At 38.4% G+C, this 26,740-nt stretch overlaps 1 protein-coding gene across 3 annotated transcripts in view; it reads left to right on the top strand.

Moving 5' to 3' along the window:
• Positions 1–26,740, top strand: part of MTMR10 (myotubularin related protein 10) — a 52,612-nt gene that overhangs the window by 19,197 nt on the left and 6,675 nt on the right. For all 3 annotated transcript variants that reach the window (XM_036878646.2, XM_036878647.2, XM_036878648.2), the window contains 11 exons: positions 560–632; positions 1,113–1,255; positions 7,874–7,964; positions 14,202–14,355; positions 16,277–16,364; positions 16,449–16,537; positions 18,841–18,971; positions 20,188–20,257; positions 20,855–20,925; positions 24,542–24,711; positions 25,774–25,944. In XM_036878646.2, coding sequence (XP_036734541.2) covers positions 560–632; positions 1,113–1,255; positions 7,874–7,964; positions 14,202–14,355; positions 16,277–16,364; positions 16,449–16,537; positions 18,841–18,971; positions 20,188–20,257; positions 20,855–20,925; positions 24,542–24,711; positions 25,774–25,944 — 1,251 coding nt within the window. The remainder of the gene's footprint in view (positions 1–559; positions 633–1,112; positions 1,256–7,873; positions 7,965–14,201; positions 14,356–16,276; positions 16,365–16,448; positions 16,538–18,840; positions 18,972–20,187; positions 20,258–20,854; positions 20,926–24,541; positions 24,712–25,773; positions 25,945–26,740) is intronic.

Here is a 26,740-nt window from a genome sequence, read left to right as displayed (position 1 = left end):
CAGGTCAATAGTGCCAACTATGTCCTTAGTTTGAAAATGGCTATAAAGTGTTTAACAAGTTTTAAAAAAAGCTGTAGTTTGCCTAAAGATTTTGATTTCCAGTAGCCTTTCTGTTCTAAAGTCTCCTCTGTGAAATCAAGCCATGATTTTACCCATTAAAATCTGATGACTTAAGCACCCTTGTTTCATTATTATTTTAATGACAGAATAACCAGAGCTAGATAATGCAAATTGTTGTCTGTAAAATGTTTGGCTATATTACATATCTTGACTGTTTTAATGATATTATAGTGTACAATTTAACCTAATTTCATGTTAAAAAGTAGAGAGAACATGAACACAGCATGTATTTCTTTCTCCTCTTGCTTTACTACTGAAGTCTGTTCTAAAGTCTGTTCTAAAGTGTGTTCTAAACATCATGAGAAGTTGCACATGCAAAAACTTCGTTCATTTAGAGATAATCTTCCCAATTTCTTGTCACTTATCTAAAATAAAACTCTTAACTACCATTGTTAGATTGTTGGGAAAGACTTAATGTGAACATAATTTTTTATTTCAGAAATTCCATTACAGAAACCTCCTTCTTGGTGAACATGATGTTGCTTTAACATGTATTGAGCAAATTGTCACAGGTATGTAGTATTCTTTACGCAGTCCCCAAAAGCTGATTCTTCTCAGGAAGTATTGCTTGAAGAGTCTCACTTCTCAGATACTTGAGGTGGGATTTTATTTCTATAGGTTTACTTTGTCCTTTCTTTTCTTTCTTTCCTCTTTTTTCCCCCTACTTTCCATCCTTTTTTTGAGTACCAGGAACATTAGTCAAAGAGAAAAGTCAAATTATTTTTAAATGGCGGTACAGAATGTTTATAGCTTTTTATATTTTCTAAGTAACTGTCCTCTTTCTAACTAAAATTTTAGTCATTGTCTAGATTGTGGTGGTTTCGTGCAGATAATTACTTAAAATATTCTCAAAAGGAAAGTTAAAACTGATCCCCCAAAGTATGGCTCAAGTGGTGGGTGACCTTCCAGTTATTTCCAGTAAGAATTTATCAAAGTGTACTAAAGAGTGAGTAATAAAGAATTTTTACACATTTTATTTTTTCCTTTTTTAGTAAATGACCACAAGAGGAAGCAGAAAGTCCTAGGCCCCAACCAGAAACTGAAATTTAATCCAACAGAGTTAATTATTTACTGTAAAGATTTCAGAATTGTCAGATTTCGCTTTGATGAATCAGGTCCTGAAAGTGCCAAAAAGGTAATACTGTTCAGCTTTATCAAGTTCTGGGTTTTGCACTGTATTTACCAATATGTATGGAAGTTCTCATTTCTTAATTGCTCACATTTCTTCTAGGGGAAGTCATCATATCTTTCCTTAAGTAAAATATAAGCCAAGAATGTTAATAGAACTCTTCCTTAGACTAGTTAATAGCTGCTTTAAAGTATTATATATGATTTTTTATCAGCTTCTAAAATATTAAAAACTATCATGGGAAATTAATCTATCTTTTAGATTAAGACTGTTAATTAGCTGGTTTCTTTCTTGGCTAAAACTTCAGAAAGTCCTCAGAACTTTATTAACGAACTGAAAGCTAGACTTAGGTTACATAAGGGTTAGGTAAATGTGTAGTTATGGGAGGGGCATAATAATTATTAGTGTTTAAAGAAATCTTAATGAGTTAATTTGAGTGATATTCCACAGGAGCAGCTAAAAGCTAGGGATTTTTTAATTGGCATGTTACTTCCCTGCCTTCTGGGGAATGTTTATTGTCTACTTGTAGAGTAAGATTCAAGGGCAGGAATCCCTACTTCTTTGATTCCACATTTTGCCTTTGGAAGAAGAGTAAAGCTGGTAGACCTAATGTTGCCCTGTTCCAGTCTATGGCACAGCAGATGCAAAGAATAATAACAGAATTTCCAGGAAAGCCTGTTCCCATACATTGAGAATAGAGTAAGGGCATCTTGATGAAATGGGAAGTTGCTTTCTCTCAGAAATGAGGCAGCTTTTGTACCACCAAAAAATGGGTGCATTTGTTTTTCATGGTTAGGAGACTTACTGCAATAAATTTTCTGATGTTATCAAAATGAGGCTGTTAAGAAGATCTCAAGGCAGGTCTTCATGTACTTTGGTGAGGAGGTGGTAGATTCATTTTTAGAACTAGAATCAGTAGTTTCTTCCAGAAAGGCAAGTATAAGATGAATGTCTGAGAATGCATGACCACTGGGGCTAGATTACCCAGCACAGTGATGGTGGGCTCCGAGGCTTGAAGTTCTCACGTAGTCTGTGTTGCCTTCTTTTGGCATGCTGCATTTTTGGCAGTTCACCTAGATAACTTTTAGGGCCCCTTTCAGTTGTTTATTTCTGCAGTTTGTGACTGGCATTTTACTAATTTGAGATGCCTACTCTACACTGAAGACTTTAATACAGTCTACCACCAAATTAATTTGGTGGTAGACTGTATTAAAATATTTTAGCCAAGTAATTTTCTTGAACTTAAATGTATAATTGTAGTTTAATTGATCAAAGTACCAAGAATCTGTTTATGAAACCTTAGTTTCAGGATGTATAGCATTTCAAGAATAGGGACATCATAGAATTTACAAGTTTGAGTTAGGACATGATTATTTTTTAGTAAGAAATTGATGAAGTGGCTCAGTATTCTCTCAGAAAGTTTACCTCTCCCCACTTGCTACTGTATTTTTTAGATGACACTATTTCAGTAATTGGAAATCATAGTTATTTGGCTTAGTTCTTGTCTAGAATACTTGGTCATTTTTGATGTGTGAGGTAGTGTGCTAAGTTTAATTGAGATAAAGCATGAACAAATGAAAATTAAATAACAGTGCAAAGTAGTGGCATAAAAGATGTTTTCACCTAAATGATTAGTTGCCAAATGAACTAAACAGGTAAAAAGTGCTCTGGAAATTCAGGATGTCTATTGTGCTGGTAAGTGATGAATGGGACCTCATTGAACTGTCCATACAAAAAAGCCTAGTGCAACCTTTATGCCCTTTCCCAAGACCAAGTTTCTGGCAAAAATACTTTCTCCACTTTCTTAAAATATAAAAAGCATTTACCTCAGGCCCAAAATAAATACTGTTTTTTGTCTTTTTTACAGTAATTGACAGGATAAGGGAGAAAGCAAGGGAAAAAATAGAGGCAATAATAATATAATTTTTTCCCCTGATTTATGTTTTCAAACAGAGGGTTAAGTCATGCTTAGTTGCTAAAGCTTAGTGGCTTCATGAGTTAAAAACAAAAATTGTAGCATTCTCTCTTATTTCAGATGAAAATTTTTATCTAAAACTAGGTAATAGTTGGGAAGTTACAGCTTGATTTTATGTCTTGGACACTTTGAGTGCTGTTTTCTCTGAAAATGCTTTGATTTATAAGCTGTTTTAAATGACCAGATTCATGTTCAGAGTTCTTTGGTGGGTAAATCAGCGATTAACTTTGGAATACTTAAAGCATTTATATTTCTGTTTGAAATATGAAATCTCAAAATGCTAAATTTTTGTTCACATTTTTAAGTACTGCTCTAAAGCCTTCTGGTAGTCTAGTTGGTGTTGCCTAAATTGTGTTATGACAATTTTAGGTGATTTTGTGCCACTGCATTCGTTACTATTCATCATCATTATCCTTGGGCTGTCAGGAGTAAATAAGGATGTTTGGGAAAGGTCTAGTTAAAGAAGGAATTTAATAATGCAGAATTGGATATATAATCGTAAGGCAACTTTGAGCCACCATTTCCTTTTGAAGAACCTGTGCTTGAAACTGAAGGGAGGAAAAGATGCTTTAAAGGATTTTATCACTTATAATATATATATATATATATATATATATATAGACCCTTGAACAACAGGGGAGTTAGGGTTCCAACCTGTCTACAGTAGAAAATTCACATAACTTTTGACTCTCCAAAAATTTAACTAATAACCTACTGTTTACCAGAAGCCTTAACCAATAATATGAACAGTTGATCACATATTTTGTATATGTGTTATATACTGTATTCTTACAATAAAGTAAACTAGGGAAAAGAAAATGTTTTTTCAAATTGTCACAAATCTCCACAAAAAATTTTCCAGTATGTTTATTGAAAAAAATTTACATGTAAGCAGACCTACACAGTTCAGACCCATGTTATTCAAGGGTCAACTGAATATGTAAAGATGATTAAGTGAAATATATGCCTTTTGTCTACACTTTATTCACAACATAGAGTTGGTTGTGCACCACTTGTCCAGGCACATTTTCTAGAAGTGAAAATTCGTCTCTTCTATTTAAAGTTAGCTTTCCCTGTCGTTTTTGCATTGGATCTGAGCCTTACTCCTTGGTGGCTTTCAGACCACAGAAATACAGGATACCTGTTTGCAGTGTGCCAGGACTTGGTGAGGTTGAGCTTCTCCATCCAGTGCTGCGCCCCCGCTGGTCTTAGAAGACAGACCACCACCGTGGGTGCCTCTGGCTCTTACCCAGACGGGAATGTCAGTTTTGATCCAAAAATCACTTCAAAGGTGGTTTACTTTTTTTCCTCTAGTAAAAATGTTTACATAATTTAATGTCATGAGTACCAGGATTTTCTTCATTTCCTATGATAGTCAGGGCAAATGAACAATTCCAGAGGCAGTTTTTAAAGATGTAGCATTTTCCTAAAAAGTTTTTAATACTTAGATGATATATTATATAATCAGAATAATTTTACATGAAAACAAGACCTACTATTTTAGGTCTTTCAAACTCTTAGTGGTGGATGCTAGAATGTGGACGTAGTCTTTTTAAATAGTGTGTATGAAGCAGCTCAGGGAAGAGGACTCCTGGCCTGCTTTCTCATCTCAAAATGCCCTGTAACAGCAGCATGAGTGTGATCCAGATAACACAAGCTGTATGTGTTCAGAGATACCCTTTACTTAGGTTATATGAAAATAAGTTGTACATGCTTCTAATTATGTTCCTCAGTAACAACTTTAGTTCAAGTTGTATCTCCCTTCTCCCCAAAATCAAGCATAGTGCCAGTGATTAAACTGATTCCATTTCAGCTATACAATGTCTTTTATAGTTTTCTTTAAATGTAGATTATCAGACATACTCATTTATGTTTTCTAACCCTTATAAATGTGATGTTATGCTATTTTTAAGGTATTTTTGAAATGGGCTATGTTGGGTTTTGTTTGTTTTTAGCTTTTAGCTTTGTGTCCTTAAAAAACTTATTCCATAATCAATGCTCTGTGAATTTCTTTTGTGGAAACAAGGCCTATAGCTGCTTTTTAAATGTCTTAGAGAAAGTGATGCCTAGTATTACTGGCTTGGAGCATTTTCCTTACTATGTTAGTAACTAATTTTGTCAACTAGTAGTGCTGATGCTACTCAGCGCCTTCAGGAAGCTACTGAAGAGCCAGCAGAAAGGCAGAGGTCCTCAGCTCTTCCCTCGGGTCTACATAGAGAGGTCCCTCCTGGTCTCGTTTAAATTATTAACCTTCTCCCTTCTTCCCTCACTGTTAACACTTGATATCCCCTTCCCTGCTGGACTTGTCTTCTCCTTTAGCACTTATATTGTCTTAGTTACTGTAGTTTTTTTCCTTGTTTATCTTGTTTAGTGTTTGTCTCCCCCACTAGAATGTAAGTTTAATGAGGACAGGGATTTGTGTCTGTTTGTTCACTGTTGCATCCCCACAGCTTAGTACATGATGGGTGCTCAGTAAATATTTGTTGAATGAATGAGATATGAGGTGACTATGCTTGAGGAATTAAAACTTAATGGTGGAAGTAAATCAAAGAACCTGTATGTCCTACTTTTTAGACACACGTAACTATTATGTGACTGCCTTGAAACTACAGCTCCATAAGCACAGTTAACTGAAGAGACACATGTTGGAACTGTTTTTTGGAGAGAACAGAAGGGTTTCTGCAATTCCTAATGTGAAATTGGCTTGGTCTAGGAAGGCTTGTGTAGAGATTCACGTTGAACAGAGATGAGTTTCAGAGGAAGCACGGTCGGCCGAAAAGTGGCCAAAGCTTTTTCCAAGCACAGTGTGATGTAGGAGGCGACTGGGGCTAAATCAGACAGAATACGTGCAAACATGTTTTTCTCTAACCAGAGACCACTGAGCGTATTGGGAAGGTAAGAGACGTCTGGTAGGGGAAGGCCCATTTTGTGAAGAATCAAGAATCAGAAGATTTAATCTGTTATGCAGGTATCAGGGAAACATAGCAGACTATCCGGAGAGCAGAGTGGTTGGGCAAAATGTCATCTTAGAAGAAAATTCTTAAGTGTTGATTTTTTTTAGAATGTAGACAAGCCCATGAAGATGCCATAAGGTAAGTATAGCTAAGAATGTGGCTGTGGTAGTGCAAAGAAATGGGACAAAAAGGAAAAATAATCTTGAGAAAAGTGCACCAAAGCTTATAAATAAAATACAGTGAGTGCCCCAAGGAGTAGGAAGTGATGAGGACTTTTTCAAGGTATGGTTTTCAGTAGTTTTGCTGCGAGATGAAGTGCTTCAAGGAAGACTGTTGAATAGATTAGAAATGGGAGTGTATATAACTATCTCCTAAGTCTTAGAAGTGAGGCATTCCTGGAAAGCTTTCCTGCGGGCATTGAGGAAATGGAGATACCACACAAGCATCAAAAAGCCTTTGTTGGTGGTAGTGGTGGCCAAAACTAGAACCAATGATAAACTCTGTCCTCTTAGTTGTGCGTTGTAATTTAGTAAAACACGAAGCATTTATTCTGTAGAAGACTTTAAAAATACATTTTAAACAAGAAGCTGACACACACTTACTGGTTAATAGAATTACATGAACCCATCCCAAACGCCACTAATCTGACATGGACTAATGACTAACTAAACTTTTCTTGCTTGCTCACCATCAAAAGTGTATCATTCTGGCTTAATGCTTTTCCTCCTGAATGATATTTCATCTTTTTAAGTAAGATCTTCCACTGTTCTTTCCTTGCATATGTCTTAAACTTCTTTCTTCTTTGCTCAATTAGGAGTGTTTTGCCCATAGTCTAGTCCAGGGCTTTGTAAACATAGGGTACCATCCATCCTTCCTTCTAGCCAGCAGCAGTTAAGAATAACAGCAACCATATTCCATGTGCAGAGCTCCTCCATATGCCAGACATGCATTAAGATTATTAACCTTTGCAACAGCCATAGGTATTATCTTCACTTACGGATATGCAAACTTAGGCTCAGAGAGATTAATTGACTTTGTACAGGTTACATGGCAAGTGCTTAGCAGAGCTAGGATTCAAGCCCTGACCTGTTTGATTCAAAAGACAACACCTTTCCACCACAGGCAGAGTCTTAAACCATTTTACTTAAAAGCAGCTTTTTTGATATCTCTCTTTGAGCCACCCATGTACTTTTGGATTTCTTGCTAATTATCATTTTTTTTTGTGATTGTAGCTTTCCTATTAAGTTCAGATTTTTTAAACCATGAGGTATGAACATTAAAATTTCATACCTTATATTAAGCTTCCCGTATGCTGGTATCAAATCATAGTCCACCAAAAATGAAACTTGTTTTTCTTTTTTGTAGGAGTGGAAATGTCACTGCCTTTTGGAGATGCTTCTTTAGTTTTCAAGTTTCATTTATTTGAAGAAAATTACTTTCTGTTAAAATTCATCTCATCAAACACTTACTGAATATATATTGTACCCAGTAAAGATTAAACAATGTCTTGGGGGCATAGCAATGAATGAGATACCTGGCCTTAAGGAGCTTTATCTCATTCTAGGTCAAGAGAAAAACATGTAAATAATTATCTATAATCACTGCCCCAAGAGGGGTGCTCCCAGTAATCAAGACCTTATTGTACATTTAACTAAGTGTGTTAAAATCAAATTCTAAATGTAGAATTTTTCCTAGGTATGCCTTGCAATAGCTCATTATTCCCAGCCAACAGACCTCCAGCTACTCTTTGCATTTGAATATGTTGGGAAAAAATACCACAATTCAGGTAAATATGAAAATATTAAATATTGTGACTAACTTTACATTGTTTAAATTTTATTCTTATGTTTATCAGAAGCCTCCAAGTACATGAGTTTAATGAATGTAAAATTATTAGCTTCATAATTGTTAGAGAAGTAAGCACTATATACCAAAAGAGACAATATTTGTCAGATTATTTCTTTAAAAAGTAACCAGGAGGAACCTAAATAAACAGCTGTAAACACGGGCTTACAAAAATCATGTCAAATATTTACCTACAGTCCCTGTCTTGTATTTTATAATGAAGAAAGATATACAACCCCCCTCATGCCCCCTGTAATTCGTAGCTTGAATTAAAGTAATCTTCTCTTTTAAGATAACTTGTCTTTAAGAAAATACCAAATAAAAGATATTTGAAATGCATGATCTTTTCTGGAAAGGTAGGGTTTTATTCAAAAGCTAATGTGGTTAAATTTATTAGTGGACTTACATTAAGATTGTCAAAATTTTGGCTTTGTATTTCTGAGTAAGACTGATGAAAGGAAGAGGAGCATTTGCCCAAAGGACAAGTATATTCTAGCCAGTTTTTATAAAAGTAAAATAGTTCTTCCACATATCTGTGTCAGCAGTGATATCACTACCAAATTGTGCGATCCTGTACATTTGTTTATATTCAAATGTAATTTAATCAGCGATTTTTGTAAAAAGAGAGGGAAAACAGATCATGTTTCATAAATAGATCATTTTTCATATATGTGACCACACAGCAACTTTCCTACTGAGGTGTGTATTTTCCCACTCTTTAGGGAAGAAAGTAAATTACATATTTATAATGAAAGATCCATTTACCCAGCATGGTCTGGATGGTGATCTTACAAATTATTGATTGTACTGGTTTGTTACATTTTGTTACTGCAAAACATATAGTAGTAATTTAAAGAATCTGTATAATAAAAGTATATTCCAGTATCACTGTACATTAAGATGTAGGAACAATACATAGTATCGGCAGATGTATTTGGTGTAAGCACATTTTCACTACTCTAAAAGATAATTGTAAACACCATAGAGATGATATGTGAAAGTTATGCTTTGCAGAATGAATAACTTTTATCTCATGGCACTAAATTTATAGAAATTGGATGACAAAGTATTTGTAACTTAATTAATCTTACCAAAGTATAACTAGTTGTAACTTAGGCTTGAGCAATACGATTAATTTTTTAAGTTTATTTCTTAATATAAAGAAAGTGTACTTCTTTTCTAAAAATAAAGTACTATAGATCCTGCCCTATTAGGCAAATATTCCGGGTAGTCATCCTCAAGCTGTAGACCATAATCGCCAGTGTTATTTTCAATTCAGAAAGACCCTCACCCAAAGTTGCAAGAAAGTAGATGGAATTAAAGTTTCAAAAGGGTTAAGAGTTGTAGGAGAGAGTCTTTGATTCCTGCTTAAATTTATGATACAGATCAATTCTTGATGCTACCTTTTTTTTTGATAGCAGTGATTCAGTCCAGTATAGAGATCAAATCCATGACTTCTGCAGTAATGTAATTATATGAGCTCAGCAAATACAATAAATTTCATTATGCTGTTTCAGTGACCCAGTGCCTGCCTCAGTTGCTTTTCACAGTTTTCTTCATCCATTCCTTGTGGGCATCTCTGGGTTATTAATACTTTAAATAGTTTATTCAATCTATAGCTCTACTACTATTAGATTTTCTTATTTAACATCAGTCAGATCTCTGCACCTTCTTACATATAGTTTATTGATAAAATTTGGGAATTAATACTTAAAATATTCAGGAACACTTTTTATATTACATCCTTCAAACTCCTCCTTTGACAAGTACTTCATAAACATAACACTTAGCCGAGTTTTGTTAAGATTCTTCATAGGGTAACATTCTTTAATATCTTTCCATGCTGTTGCAGAAGCATAAACTGTATCTTTAAGATCAAAAGAAGCCTGAAATTTCCACACACTGCTGTCAGAATTCATTAATTTGTGAGTGAAAGATGCCCAATAATCCACTCTTGCACTTCTGGATGACACCTTGATTCATGGCTGGATTAAAGAAGTCCTTTTTGCAGGCAGTTGGGTGACAAAGCTGTTTCCACAAATAAGACCTGAAGTTGGAGGATGTCCCAGAAATTACCTCTGAAAAAAATCTTTTAGGTGGCCTTAGGCATTCTGAGGTTTTCTTTCATATTCAGCATCACTCAATAAAAAAACCATCTCTGGAAAGTTCAGCAGTCATCCAAGTACTTCTTGAGGTTCCTAAGGTTCAGGAAGTCATAGAACACCCCCAGGCTTTGGAGCAGCTCTACACACACCTCCCCAGGCAGACGCGGCACAAACAGGCAAAGCAGTGCTATTTTTTTCTCTTTTTGACTTGAAAGAAACCACAGGACTTTATTTTCATCAGTCAGATTATTATTGAGCGAATAATGTCCAGAAAGTACAGATTCATCTTTGTTATAAAATTGGTAAGATGTCACATTCTGCTTCTGGACTAAATTGAAAACCGCATGAAACTACCTGCAGCCTCAGTGTTCACAGCTCTGCTGGATGACAGACATCCAGCTGGTAAACACTGTGATGGAATCTCAAGTTGTAATATAGAGCCACAGCAGAAAATGTGCATTTTCAGTGGAGTTTATTTTATTTTATAATTTTACCCTTTTTATTAACACAGGTCTTGGTATTAGACTTTCCTTGTAAATGCTTATCTGAAAAACACCTACAGAATGCACAATCCATTTGAAACAGTGTAGGAATTTTTTGAGTTTGTTGCCTGTCAGTTGTCTAAGATTCTCAGTATAGCTATAAAGCGATGTGATTGATTCTCCTGTCTCTTGAATACCAGTGGTTCTGAACCAGTCTCCTGCATCAGCGTCCCTGGAGCAGCTTTTAGAAGCTCCACCATGCGCCATCTGCCCCAGTCCCATAGAGATTTCCCCATTACAACCACTTTGTTACCTCCATTGGACTTCTTAGTGATCACAGTTCTGTTTTTGCCTTCTTTGAGACTTCTGTTTTCTGCAGTATCAGAGTGATAATTTTCTTCTCACTTGCTGACCACCTTTCATTGTCTTTGCTGTTGCTTGAGGTCGTTCTAAATACAGATGGGGCTAATTGAGTGGAAACTGTCTAAGATAATTGCAGTGCACTGAACTGTGTCACAGAAGGTAGCCAAGGTCAGGAGCACTTAGTAGCTAGTTTCATTTTCAGTTGCCTGAGGACCTTTGCCCTCAAACCTCAGCCAGGTAACTGTCAGGGGAGCCAGATCTTCCTAAGATGACCGGCTGCACCCCCTATTAGTAATCCACTGGTAGAGCAGGCCACAGGTACAGGCTTTGAGACTTTCTGGAAGGTATCTGGAATCTCGAAATCCAGATGGAGTATCTGCTACACATTCCATAATAAGTGCTCACGGAAGAAGACACAGATCATGTAAAAGGCCTAGACCTAGTTGTTGAGAAATAAACAAGTTTTGAACAAGCAAAACCTATAAAATACCAAACAGGATTCTATAGATGTTCTCACTTGATGTTCAGAAAAATTTGTGTATTCTTAGTTAGATCTTGAGATTAAATTTAGCCAGGGAAACAATCTCATAAACAACAGCATTTTCTCAGCCTGGTTTATGAAGTCTATAACTGCAAAACACTAGAAAGTATTCAATTCTAGACTCTCAGCAGGTGGCATTCTGCCATACTATTTACATAGCTCTTTAAAATTTTTGTATTTATTCTTTATACTTGTGATTTGGTGGTGGTTGTCTCATTGTGTGGCCAGGACCTCTGGTACAGTGTTGAATAGTGATGGTGACAGCAGGCATTGTTTCTGGTGCTGGTTTTAATGAGGATGATGTTTCCTGTGTGTTTCTGATAAATGCCCTTTATCAAGTTAAGGAACTTCCCTTTTATTGCTAATTTGCTGGTTTCTTTTTTCTTTTTTTTTAGTCATGAGCAGGTGTTGAACTCTACCAAATTTTTTTCCTCAAAAGCGATCGTGTGGGTTTTCTCTCCTTTAATTTGCTCATATGATGAATTACTTGGATTTTCTAATGTTGAATAGCTTTCTGTGGTTTTCAGTGCTCTGGAACACTGTTTTAAGTGGGAATTGCCTGGGGAGTCCATGAAAGTTCTGTGTTCTGGAGAGATTATAACTCCCACATACCCTAGCACACCTTCTCGTGGTGGCTACTCCACAGAAGGCGCTGAGGAGGAGCAGCATGCCCAGGATATGTGGTTAGAATGAGCATTTTAATTTTTAAAAAGCTCTGCTAAAATCAGAATCTTTGGGTAATTCTGATATCACTTCAAGGATAAAATTCAAAATTCCTAGCATGGCACGTAAGACAAGGGTCTTATAATCTATAGAGTAACACTGTCCACTGATGGAAATGTTCTCATCTCTGCTGTCCCATATAGGAGCTGCTAGCCACATGTGACTACTGAGCACTCAAAATGTGGCTGGTGCAACTGAAAAAGTCAATATTTAATTTTAATTTCAGTGTAAATTTAAATAGAACACGTGGCTGGTGGTTACTGTTTGGGGTAGCATAGATCACGAGTCTAGACCCCACCTAAATTTTCCAGCCTCTCTTCCACCATGCCTCGCATTTCTAATGCTCCAACTATATTTAATTTCTTGATGTTATACAATTATTCCATGTTTTTATGTTCTACTCTGCTTAGCATACCCACCTCCTTTTCACCAGCCACCTGGCAACCTTGGGCTCATTCCTTAGGACTGTTGGGATGTGGTAGTGAGGCCTCCCCTTCCCCAGCCTTTGTGACCAGTGAGAGTGAGGAGCTTCCTCCTCTGCACTCTCATTGTACTAGTGCTCTGTCACACTGAGCCAACCCTCAAACTGTCTTGTTAGTGTTTTCAAGATGGAAAATCTGACTCATTCTTTGATTTTCAGGCCACAGCACATGGTAGGTTCTCATAAAATACCTGTCTTGCCCCAGATGTTAATAACAGTTAGTATGCATGGCCGTGGCATGCTCATGGATGATGATGGCGTTTTCATAGCTACAGGAGAGAATAGGAGTTAAGGGATAATGGGAAATAAAGGTCAAGTCAGTTATGTGAGGGCTTTTTAAGAGAAGTCCTTAAAGTTTGCTTGATTTAGTTGCTATGAGTATGACTGAAATTTAGGGCAAGGGTGTAGCATCATGAAAGCATGTTTTCAGAAAATGTCCTGTGAAAAGCTGCGGGTTGGTTTGAGTGTCAGGCATGTCAGCTGGGGGACTTGCCGCGGTTGCAGCCTGCAGCAGTGGAACACTGGGCCAGGGAAGGTCGTGCCGTCTGGCACACCAGATCACCGAAGTAGGTCAGGCTGACTGAGGAGACACCTTCGTTTTCTCTGCAGGCCCTCCTGGGGCTGTGGGCATGCTACCCGAGGATAGCATTTGCAGTGTACCCAGAAGATAACTCCCCAGTTAGATTAAAGAAGGCTCCTTGCTAAGGAAATGCCAGTCTGGGCCCTCTCTGCTGAAATCTCCATGTGGGACTGGCACTCTGGTGGAGTACAAGGAACCTCTGTGAGCTTATCAAAGGAAAATTGAGTAGATTTAGGAGACCAAGAATTTTATAATGAGCCATGGAAAAGGGTTGAGAAGTCAGTATTAAGAAGATCAAAGATTTGGACGGCTTGAGAACACACATGGTTGTTGGATGTAGTCATTTTTCCAGTAAAGTGTGTGGAGGAAATGAACAATGACTTGAACTTACATCGTAGTGCAGGGCAGGGGACTGAGGGAGGCTTGTGAATGGTTTCCATAGAACAGTGTAGGGAGAGAAGACAACTGAAAGTTAGGGAGGAAATAAATGGAGTGTGAGCAGTGGGCAGTCATCATTTGGGAAGATGGTCAGTAAAAGGAAGGAGGGAAGATGTATAGTAAAGCACCTAGTGGACCCACGTGTCCCCACGAAAGCCGTTTCAGACTCACGTTGACCTGTTGGTGTTTGAGAGCAGAGAAGGTGGAGCCAGTAGGTAGGAAGCAGAAGCACGAAGGTGCTGAGGGAGCTGGAAGGAGCTGGAGGGGGACAAGACGGTGGGTTCCGAGAGAGGGAGGAGTAGCGGCGGTGCCCAGCAGGAGTAAGGAGAGCTCGGAGAGACTGGAAAGACGAGCGGGGAGGAGATGCCCCTTCAGAGGAGGTGTGTGCCAGGAAACACAGCGAGGACGAGGAATGCCGGGTGAAAGGTGACTGAACAGCGTTGACTAGACTGCTTTTTCTTGTAGCCAGTGCAGTTAACGGAATACCGCCGGGAGGTGGCAGCACTCAGAGAACGCCACTCTTTGAAACGTATTCAGACTGGGACAGAGAAATCAAGAGGACAGGTGCTTCTGGATGGAGAGTTTGTTCTATTAACGAGGGTTACATGATATCCACTTGGTAAGTCCAATTTTAACAATGGTATTTATAAGCCAAGAGTGAACTTCTGATGAATAATAATCAAACCCTGCTGCCATTGCCAACTTTCAGGTCATGGTTAATGGAGCATTTGCTGTTAATAATGCTTTAAGGAGTATTTTGTATTAAAATAAGGGCTTGTTTTTTTAAACATGACCACAACATCAGTATCCATTGAAAGAAATTAACAGTTAAACTATCATCAAAATATAGTCCGTGTTTATTTGCGTTTGTGTCTTGTAAGGGTCTTTTATAGTTGGTTTGTTCAGGTAAGGAGCACACTGAGCTTCCCTGATCCGCCTCTTACACCTTTTCATCAAAGGAGTCTCCTCCCATTTTTTTTTTGCCTATCATTTGTTGACAGAACCAGGTCACTGTTTGTTCTGTAGAATTTTCCACATTCTGTATATTGCTGGTTTTATCCCTCTGGTGTCCTTCATTGTGTTCCTCTGTGTCCTGTATTTCCTATAAAATGTTAGTTAGCTCTGGAGGCTTAAATTATCAATTAGATTCAGGTTCCTGGGTTTCAGCACTATGTACCTCCTCTTGCATCCCATGGAATGTCAGCGCCTTTGTGGTGCTGATTGACCAGTGGGCCCAGCAGCAGTCTGCATGACCCATCCAGCACAAAGTTCCCTTTCATACAATAGGTGTAGCTGCCAAAGATGGTTTTCTGTAGGAGTGAGAAGCATTGCTGAAATTCATTATTTCAGTAGCTATTGGTCAAATTCTAATTCTGTCATTACTTATGCTTTTTATCAGACTTTTGTCTGCTCTTTAGTACTTTGAAATACAGTTCATACAAAAACACAAAAGAGTCTACCTTTTTCCTTAACCAGTTTTCTGAATTATGAGCTGGACTCTTACAATAAGTGACCATGAAATTGTTTTTAAAATATGTTTAATACCATTTAGTACTCAAGGATCTTTTGAGGTACTTTAAGATCATTAAAGTCCTCATTAGTTGTTGCAGACAAGCAGTGTATTAGAACCAAACACTACCTGTTCCTGCTGGCTGATCCGTAATAATTCAGAACTTCAGGAGCACCATTCAGGGGAAGGTGCTTCAGAGTGTACAGCTTGGGGCTTCTGCCTCCCCTTGAATTTAAACTTCCTGGCCAGCAAGCTTTGGTATGCTTTGTGTTGAGAAGCACATGATGGGGCCTGGCCATGCCTGCCTCTATTCACCTGCCCAGCCGTGTGGAGGAAAGAAGAGACAAAGAAGGATTAAGATGTTATTGTCTTAAGGTGCAGTCAGCATGCCCACTAGTCATTACTGTCTCGTCAGTGTCCTTAAGTCTACCTACCTGTCTTTTGGGGACAGGAAAGATAAGGAAGCTTAGCTTTTTGAGGATTTGTGGGTTCGGTTCGGTTTTGCTTTGTGTGCCTTAACTATACAGCCTGTCAGGAGAACAAAGGTGGGTATGTTTTTCAGAAACTGCATGTGTGTTTGATTAACACTCATTCTGGAAAATATTTCAGAGATCTTTTTTGGACTTTATCCCTGTTGTCTTACTATAAATTTTTTGATAACTGACCACAAATTGCATTTGTGTCTTTACAGTTGGTTTGTTCAGATCAGGAGCACACTGAGCTTGCTTGATCCGTCTCTTACACCTTTAATCAAAGGAGTCTCCTCCCATTTTTTTTACCTACTATTATTTGTTGACAGAACTAGGTCACTTGTTTGTTCTGTAAAATTTTCCACATTCTACATGCTGAGAGAGGTGGTATGTTTTAGACAGAGATGTCTAGGATCGTCAGTGTATTCCATGGTGCCTGCGTGGCTACTCAGTAGGGTGCACATTGAATGGGGAGATAAACATGTTGAATGATAGAAGGGGTCTCCAGAGTACACTTAAACTCAGGACTCTTATGTTACAATTTGTTTTTTCCTCTCCAGCCTTCCAGAATACTTTGTAGTGCCAAGTTCTTTAGCAGACCAAGATCTAAAGATCTTTTCCCATTCTTTTGTTGGAAGAAGGATGCCAGTAAGTGATGTCTGTTGGATTTTCCTTAATACTGATGTCCGTTTTTTCCTACCCACTTACATAAAGGCTCTGCTTCTCTCCTAGCTCTGGTGCTGGAGCCATTCTAAAGGCAGTGCTCTTGTGCGAATGGCCCTTATAAAAGACCCTCTGCAGCAGAGGAAGATAGACCAAAGGTAATCAAGAAGTGGTTGCTGTTACTTTGGACATTTTTAGTTACCGTAAATAAGTCCAGTGAACTCCCAACTAATTGAAAATCGTTGGAAAATAGCATAGTCTTTTTAATTAGCACCACATATTCTGTATAACAATTACAATTTTTAAAAGACTGTGAATATATTAAAATTAACATTTAAGTTATATTAAATATGATTTAATTCTTTGGCTTATAAGACACTTGAGGATCTTATATTGTTGACATCTTGCTGTAATGTTGCCTTTAATGTGCTTTCAAAGTACAATAATTTCCAGGTCAGCTAATTCAGGATAAATGAGCCTTTTCTTATGATTCAGTGTGTCTTAGGCCTACAGAGTCACAAAAGCTCAAATGGTAGTTTTAATTAGCCCACCATAAACAAGTTCGGCATCATCTGCTGAAGTTACCAGTAACCTCCCCGCCAGTACGTCTTAGGCACTTCTCAGGCCTCCTCAGAGCGATGGCATCACTCCTGGTCAGGCTCTCCTTAAAACCCTCTGGGCCCGAGGCTTCTGCTCCTCTCCACCTCTGTGATGCTCCTCTTCCTTGCTGGCTCCCTCTGCCTCTGCAGGCCTGTCCTCCTTTCACCAGACATGACCTAGACTCTGTCCCAGGCCATTCCCTCTTCCCAGTCTGCAATCCTTCCCTAAAGAAGTTCGCCTGTGACTATGGCATCAATGACCATCAGATTTGCATTTCCAGTCTAATTTGACATCTTCTGCATGGAGGTCTCAAAAGCTCTTTAAACTCATCTGTCCAAAACCAAATGCAAGCATATGGGCACCACGCCCTCTCCTAGCCCCCTCTCAGGACCCTGGGAGTCATCCTTGAGCCTTCCCTTTCACTTTCCTTCCCACGTCCAGTCCATCATCACATTCCATCAGCTCACTTTACGGAAGTCTTACAAACCCGTCTGCCTCCAGCCCAGCTCCACCCCTGCTGGTGTGTTGCAGGCTGCCCTCACGTCTTCCCTCAGTGTCTCTTGTACCACGCCCTGCCCTCCTGGGCTCCAGCCGCCCCGCACTCTCCCTGGCCTTCCCAGTGCCTGGCGTTTGCCTGTGCTGCTCCCTTCGGCTCCGTTCCTCGTGCAGACCCTGCCCGCTCCTCCCTGCCCGCCTGGCGCTCCCTCACCCTGTGTGTCTCATCCAGACAGTACTTGCTCAAGGTCCGCCTTCCCTCACCTCCCAAGTTAGATTAGGCTTCCAGTTATTCCTCTATAGCTCTCTAATTTTTCTTCATAACAGTTATTTTGGTTTTTAATTGTGTATGTGTGTTATAATAGTTTGATTACTGCCTTTCTTAGTAGACCGTAAGCTCCTTGTGGTGAAGGAACAATGTTTTGCACAGTATTGTATACTCAGCACCCAGAAAATACTTGCAATATTAAATATTTATTCAATGCTTCTTAAATAAATGAGGATCAAAGGAATAGATCTTGGAAAGCAGGCTCAGAGCCTCAGAAATTGTCTGTCAGTCTGTTACCAGTACAGCCAGATCTTAGGCTTACTCCACAGTGCCTACCTAAAAAAAACCAAGAAAACTACATTTGCCGAAGCAAAATAACTGTCAAGTGACCCTCAGTTTCCCAGAAAGGAGGGAGCCTACTTCGCTCAGGGCCATACTCTGTCATGCTCCAGGCCGTGTTCTCACTGACACGTCTGTTGAGTAAGGGCTTCATTAGCAGTGTTGCTGTTAAAGGGAAAATGGCAGCAGTGTTGGGTGAGAGGTCATTATAAAACCTTATAACCAGTGGCAGTTTCAATTTTTTTTAAATTAAGCTGAGAAGTCTTTTAATTCCTTTTGCTTTTTTCACCTGTCCTGTTCGTCATAATTAGGACAGGTTCCCTTTGTCGTTCAACCTCAGCTTCCCCTGTTTCCCCTCAGACATGTCATCGTGGCCCCACTCACCTCTCGGCTGGGTTGTTCCGCAGCCAAGCTTGTGTTCTACCACAGGAACCTTTGCCTTAGCTCTCCCTCTGCCTCAACACCTTCCCCAGACCTTCGCATGGCTCCTGGGCATTGGGGTTTCAGCTTCAGGACCCTTCTCAGAGGCACGTGACCTGAACTCACCTGCACTCGCTGGGTTACATCCCCACAGCCTGCTGTTTCCTCGTCGACACCACCTCCACCAAGAGTGTGAACCCCATGTAGGCAGAGACCTCGCCTGTCTTGTTCATGTCAGTGTTTCCAGCTGAGAGTAGTGCCTTAGCTTACAGTAGATGTTCAAAAAATATGTGTTGCATAAGTGAATGAGTAGTGACTGAAGGATTTTGTCTTTATTAGGATTTGTAATGCAATAACTAAAAGTCATCCACAAAGAAGTGATGTTTGCAAATCAGATTTGGATAAGACCTTGCCCAATATCCAAGAAATACAGGTGGCTTTTGTAAAACTGAAACAACTATGTGTTAATGGTAATTTCATTTTTATTTGATATATATATATATATATATTTATAATGAGTGGGGGATATAGCATCATATGAGGCATGTCAGGAAAAGTAATATTCCTTAAAAATATAGAAATAAATATAAGTAGAGGCCCACTGAAATATTTTTACAAATTATTATTGTAGGAGAATGTCAGAAGCTCTTGAAAAATGAAATTTAAACTGCTTTTTGTTTTGGAGGAAAAAGCAAACCAATTAAATCACTTTGAAATAATGAAAAGTATGGTAGGATAGTTTTATAAAAGTTTGCTAAGTAGAATACTGTGCTACAGACAAACTCACTAAGATTTTGACGCATTCAGATCTATTTTGCGATACCTGACTTGACATGGATTTCAGAAAGAGTGGTGGTGTAATCTGTGGGCCTCAGAGTTCTAATGTATCTGTTTGAGCAGATGCTTCTCATGTGCTTTTGATGTGCCCTGGAGGGATGATTCACATGAAAAACATATTTGACATAAAGTGGGTCCTCCTTGAAGTGTGCACTTAGAGAGCCCCAGCCATCAGGAGTCAGGAGGGGCAGCTGTTGCAGCAAGTCAGGAAAGATGAGTTGCCACTTGCTTGGAAGGAGAGCTGGGGAGGAGAGCACGTTAGAGAGACATGGTGACAAGAATGATTATGAGCCGTCCAGTACATGGAATGTTACTGTATTGGCATTTGTGAGGTGAGAAGCACCTTGTAATAGGCCAGGACACGTGCCAGCCCTGCCACACGGTGCCCTCGTTCCTCCTGTGGTCAGCCCCCAGGGGCACACAAACCATGCACTGGAGGCAATAGGAGCAGGGAAAAGAAGCAGAGGCAAGGCTTGCAGGAAGGGACCTGTGAGGAGGGAGGGCTGGAATCAAGGCATGGACTGACCAGGGAGGCCAGAGTCTAGTGCTTAGGAGGCCCAGGTGGTCGGACTCTCCAGGACTTCCCTAGAAGAGCCAGAGAGAAGGAGGTGGATGGCCAGGCGAGTGCTGTTTTGGTTTTAGAGTTGCAACATGTCTTCTAAATGTTTGTATCATTAAAGAAAAATGCATAACATTTCCTTAAAGCCAACTTCTAAATGTTAAAAACTGTGATGTATTATTTAACTGATAATGATGTTAAATTAAACCTAAAAAACATAAAAATGCATGTGTGTGTGTGTAATTACACACACACACACACACACGATATACCTATCATATTTATTACAGAGCCTTTTGAAGAAACTGAAGAGAAATGGTTATCTTCACTGGAAAATACTCGATGGTTAGAATATGTAAGGTTTGTACAACCACTTTCCTTTTTTTCTTAAACTTTGTATTTTGAAATAATTATAGACTCACAGGAGGAGCAAAGATAGTACAGGGAGCCATGTGTACTCCTCAGCCAGCTTTCCCCAGTGGTAATGTCTTCACTAAAATATATTATCAAAACCAGGAAACTGACAGTGGTGTAATGTGTAGGCTTTATTCAGATTTCATCAGGCCGTGCTCTTGTGTGTGTGGTTCTGTGCGGTTTATCACGTGGAGTGGCCCCGTCACAGCAAGGCCCCGACATGCTGCCTCACTAGAGTTGCTCCACCCCCATCCTGTCCTGTGCCCTGGCAGCCACTGATCTTTTCTCCATCTCTATAGTTTTGTGATTCAAGAATGTCATGTAAATCAACACCTTCTTTTTTACAAAAAGTTAATGAATTTCCCTGATAAAAAGATCAAAGTGTACTCTGTTGCAGAATCATACGAATATTGAAGAAATTTACAGATGTTATTGAGGATACAAATAGTGAAAGATTACATTTCTGTGATTTCCAGTACTTTAAAAAAAACATTTCTAGTGGAAATTTTATTTTTAACAGTGTTTTTTCCTTTCTTTTCTCAGGGAATTCCTCAAACATTCAGCAGAACTTGTGTACATGCTAGAAAGCAAGCATCTCTCTGTAGTCCTACAAGGTAATTCCTTACTGAACACTGGTCACCATGTCAGCCAGCTTGGTGGCTGACCTTATTCAAGTAAATTGCATTAATCTTAGCCATCTCTTACTTACCACAGTACCACCAAACAGACTTCAGTAGAATGAAACAGTGACACAAAGACTGCAAAAGAAGAACAGAAAGGAATCCAATTTTCTTCTCTATTAAATCTTCTTATATTATGGGAAGGGTGGGTCACAGCCCTCTTTGGATTTATATAGAATATGAATCTTGACAGAGATTCCTTTCTTTCTATAATCTTGATATCTTTCAAATTCATACAAATTTTAGTTTAAATGCCTCTGGCTCATGCTAGATTGTGACTCGAAAGAAGAGTTTGGTATCAAGAGACTGAATTTAACAGCCAAAAAGGTGAATTTTGTCTAATATTTGATGAGAATAAACTGCAATATAAAAATCTTCCACTTAGGCAAAGGATAATTGTATATTAAATAACTTTAAGCTAATAGAATTTCTAAACTTGCAGATGAGCTAATTACCTGATTTTGTTACATATTCACATTGCATAGTTTGTGAATATGCTATGCTTCTGAAGCTTACAGAGTATTTTTTACCAACTGTCAAATTTAGCTTTTAACAAAGTAAAGATATTAAAAACCCTTAGAGGGAAAAAAAGAATAGTAACTATTTCAAGTAATCCTAAACTGATGCAATCAGTGTATGCTAAATGCACTTAGAGCCTAGTCATCAAGTAGTCTTTCCTCTCTCAACCAGTGGGTGTTCTCATCCTATTGCAGAATCCTGCTTAGCACATTTCTTCATGTATTTGTTGTAATATAAATGGCCTCAGAAGAGGTACTGAGCCTTTAGAATGTGTTTTTTCAACAGTTTATTGAGGTATAGATTATGCATTATAAAATTCACTTTGTTCTAAAGGTACAATTCAGTAATTTTTAGTTAATAAATACACAGAGTCCAGTTTTAGACATTTGTCATCACCCCAGAAAGATTCCCAGACAACCATTAATCCGCTTTGTTTCTCTAGATTTCCCTTTCCTGGATGACTAATATAACTGGAATCATATAGTCTGTGGTCTCTTGCCTCTGGCTTCTTTCATTTAACATACATGATGTTAAGGTTTATTCATGTAGCACATCTCAGCAGTTCCTTTTTTTTCTGAGAAGTGTTCCCTTGTACATGCCACATTTTATTTATCCATTTACCTGTTAACAGACATTTACGCTTGTTTCTATTTTTGGCTACTATGAATTATACTGCTATGAACATCCACATAAAAATCTTTGTGGGGACATAACGTTTTTATTTCTTTTGGATAAATACTTAGAAGTGGAATTGCTTAGTTACATGGTAAATGTATGGTCAATTTGCAAGAGACTGCCAAACTGTGTTCTCAAGTGACTGTTTCCCTCTTTCTCTTCCTTCCCTGCCCCTCGGCAACGTCTGAGCATTCCTTCCAGGCCTCCTAGCCAGCACTCACTGTCTTTAAGATCTAAGTGAGTCTAGTAGGTGTGACATGGAAGTTCATTGTAGTTTCATTTGCGTTTTACCTAATGCATTTCATGTGCTTATTGACCCTTAATGTATTCTCTTTGGTCGAATATCAGTCTTTTGCCCATTCTTCAGTTAGGTTGTTTGTCTTATTCAGTTCTAACAATTCTTACCATATTCTAGATACAAGTTCTTTACATCTTTATACAGTTTGCAAATATTTTTTTCATTTGTGACTTGTCTTTTCACTTTCTTGTTTGCTTTTGAAACAAATTTTTTAATTTTGATGAAGCCCAATTGATCTATTTTTTTCTCTTATGAGTCATGTTTTGGTTTCATATCTAAGAACTGCTTGCCTAGTTCAAGGTCAAACTGTGATCCATTTTGGGTCCTGATCCATTTTGAATGAATTTTTGTGTATGTTTTGATGTAAAGGTCTAAATTCATCCTTTCTTGCTTGTGTTTATTGAATCATCCCTTCACTGCTTGTTTAAAAGACTATTCTTTCTCTGTTGTATTGCCTTCACACCTTTGTCAAAAATCAGTTGACTGATTGTATGTGGTAAGGGTTTATTTTTGGGTTCTTAGGTCTATTCCATCGATCTTTATGTCTGTCCTTATGCCAGGACCACATTATCTTGAGTACTGTTGCTTTAGAATAAGTTTTGAAATTGAGACACATAAGTACTCCAGCTTTAGTTTTGAAATTGTTTTGGCTGTTCTGTATCCTTTGCATTTCTATATAACTTTTATGATCAGCAAAAAAGCCTACTGGAATTTTGGTAGGAATATATTGAACCCATAGATCAATTTCAAGAGAATGCCATCTTACCAATACTGAATCTGCCAGTCCATGAAATGAATGTCTCTCCATTTATTTAGATCTTCTTTCATTTTGTCAGCAGTGTTTTAGAGTTTTTAGTGTACAAGTGTTGTTCTTACTTTGATAAATCTCTTCAGTATGTTACCTATGATGCTATTTTGAGTACACTTGTTTTCTTAATTTCATTTTCAGGTTTATTGTATACTCAGATTATTATGCATAGAATTTCTGTGACCTTACTGAACTCACTTATTAATTCTAGTAGCTACTTTTTGGATTCCTCAGAATTTTTTACATACAGAATCATGTTGCCTACAAATACTCTTACTGCCTTTTCCTGTTCCATTTGGATGCCTTTGATTTCTTTTTCTTGCCTAATTTCCCTGGCTTGAGCTTCTAGTACAGTGTGGAATAGAAGTGGCAGGAGCAAATCCTTGTCTTGTTTCCAGTCTTCAGAGGCAAGTGTCCAGGCTTTCACTAATAACAATGATGTTAGTTGTAGGTTTTTGTAGATTCCCCTTATCGGGTCAAAGTACCCTTCTACTCCTAATTTGCTGAGAATTTTTATCCTGAATGAATGTTGGCTTTTCATCACACAGATGCTTTATATGCATCTAGTGAGATGATTGTGTTATTTTTGTCCTTTATTTTATTAATATGGTGGGTTACTTTAATTGATTGTCAGATGTTAAACCAACCTTGCATTCCTGGGATAAAGTCTTGCATTCCTGATATAATTTTGTTTTTTCATATTTTATTGGTGACTTTCACATCTAGTCATAAAGGATATTGGTCAGTAGTTTTTTTCTGATTTCTTTGGCTGGCTTTGATAATGGTATTACTGGTCTTGTTGAAAAGGACACCAGCTGTAAAAGATGGGAGGGAAGTATTTGCCTCCTTTTCAGATGACCATGGACAATCCCATTCCCCTCAGTCACTGTGTGGAGTTGTCAGTAGACAATTACATTATATTTAATATCCTTAGGAAACAAATAAGATGGACTTTTTTGGGAAAGATTTCTACCGCACACCATTGAAATGTAAAAGTGTGAAGGATGCACCTCTGTTATCTGGAAAATGATCATGTTTAAGAGGTCACCTCCCAGCCAACACTAATTTAATTGATATAAAAGTCTATAATATTTTAGAGTTGCTGGAGTCCAGTGAAATTTCCTAAAAGATTATTTGAGGGCTGCCTAGGCAGAATTATATTAATACTGAATTATCTACTTTACATTGCCTTCTCTCCCTGTCCTAGCATTTTTCTGTTTGGAGTCATTTTCTTTCCATTTTATTAACAGAGGAGGAGGGAAGAGACTTGAGCTGTATCGTGGCTTCTCTTGTTCAAGTGATGCTGGATCCCTATTTTAGGACAATCACTGGATTTCAGAGTCTGATACAGAAGGAGTGGGTCATGGCAGGATATCAGTTCCTAGACAGATGCAACCACTTAAAGAGATCAGAGAAAGAGGTAACAAAGTCTTCATGCTTATAATCAGTCTTTACCTGTGCACAAGATAGAATTTATGTCCTACGTGAAGAGATATTCTATTTATAAAGAGACAAGGAGACTTTTTAAATACTGCATTTGGTACATCTTAACTTCCTCGGTCCACACTAATTACTGGATTAGAGTTCTAATTGAGGTGCCTATTCTCATAACTATATATGTCAACTTCTAAAAAATTGGTTAGTTTCTCTAATCTGAAAACTTCTTGAAATGCTGCATTAAGTCTTCTGCAGAACAGATGAGGATATTAAATATTTTGAAAAATCAGTTTTGGAACATCACATTTTCTTAAAATGGAGCACATGTGTTAAGAATGGAAAATGTGAGAGGGACGTCTTTGTACCAGCTGTGGGGTTAGTGGCTGCCTTGGACCCAGAGTCAAGCTGTGAAAGGCCCTGCAAGATCTTATAGACAGGGTCTCAGCGAGCACAGTTTGACTTGTGTTATCTCATGTTTAATAACAAACTGTATTATCTAAGGAAATCTCAACAGTGAATGCATCACTTTTAAAGTGCTAGTACTCCTTGGAATGTGCTGGGCAAGATATGAGAGCTGTCGTGAGCTACCAGGGAATACACCATGTGACTAGAGGCTGTTGCCAGCAATTTTCTGAAATCCGAGTTTTTTTGATACTGAGACTGCAGGGTCAACTAAAAGCTAATTACAGAGATTTTTTTTTTTAATGTTCTAAAATAATTTTTTTCCAGGATAGGCTTAAACATATATTTTACTGTCCCCCATTATACAGTGAAACCTGCCTATTGATTACTTTGCCGTTTCAACTAGGTATTCTAGGTAGGCAAGTAAGAGGTGTGATGTTTATCACAGTTGAACATCCTTCTTAGGTTTGACATAAGCTGTGTTTAACCTACTCACATATCCTTAGCTCACTTTAGGAGCTGAGTGTTTGAGGCTTCGATGTTTTCTTACTAATTTTTTCCTTACTATCAGTGATAAATTTGGAAATAAATGTGAACTGAAGGATGACATTAAATAATCCCATTTTCTGTTTGTATGTGCCAGTCTCCCTTATTTTTGCTGTTCTTGGATGCCACGTGGCAGCTGTTAGAACAGTATCCAGCGGCTTTCGAGTTCTCTGAGACCTACTTAGCAGTGCTGTGTGACAGCACCAGGCTGTCCCTGTTTGGCACCTTCCTGTTCAACTCCCCTCACCAGCGGGTGACACAAAGCACGGTAAGTGCACTGGCCGCTTTTTGTCTGTTTGTTTTTACAACTTTATTGAGATAGAATTGAAGTACGATTAGTATTTTAAATATATAATTTAAAACTAAGCTACCATTTTAAGCTGTAATTTCTGAATGAATTATTTAAAGACATAGAAATCTAGGAACTTGTTTCACCTTGAGAAGTGAGCATAAATTATGTATTTTTCTGTGCTGTACATTGCTAATAATAAACCAGTTTAAAGATGTAAATGATTTTAACATCTTAAATGTTGTGCTCTGTATTTTTATTTTCACATTGGGGTGTCAGGATGGGTAACCAAAAAATCTTGTTTGAGAACATTTATTTCCCTGGTCAGTAGGGTAAAGTTTGTACAAAGCAAGATTATTTTTCTTCAAGAGTTCTGTGGAGAAGGAATTTCAGAGATGGAATGGAGGCACGGTACTAGACGGACGCTGTCTGTGGGTGCCGGCTTACCAGGTCGCCTCCGAATCCCACCAGCACACAGCAGCTGCTTTGGGTAGATTATCAGTTCCTAGTCACAATTTGTTGACATAGAGGAAGAATCAAGACTAAGGAGTGTCTCAAGCCAAACTTGAAACTAGCTTCTGATGCTGTTGGTAGAACCTCCTGGAACCCCAAGCTCTGTTCCCCCATGTTTATACCAGCAATGAGAATAACTGATAAATGCTGCAGTGACCATTGAGAGAAACAGAAAGGGCAGCTCTGTGGGCCTTTAGAAAGACTTTCTAAGAAGGGAGTTGCCTTCACAGTGAGCTGTGGGGTCCTCAGCCTTCTCAGCCTT

This window comes from Manis pentadactyla, chromosome 18, assembly GCF_030020395.1.
Source record: "Manis pentadactyla isolate mManPen7 chromosome 18, mManPen7.hap1, whole genome shotgun sequence".
NCBI lineage: Eukaryota > Metazoa > Chordata > Mammalia > Pholidota > Manidae > Manis > Manis pentadactyla.
This window is presented reverse-complemented; position numbering and strand designations above follow the sequence as displayed.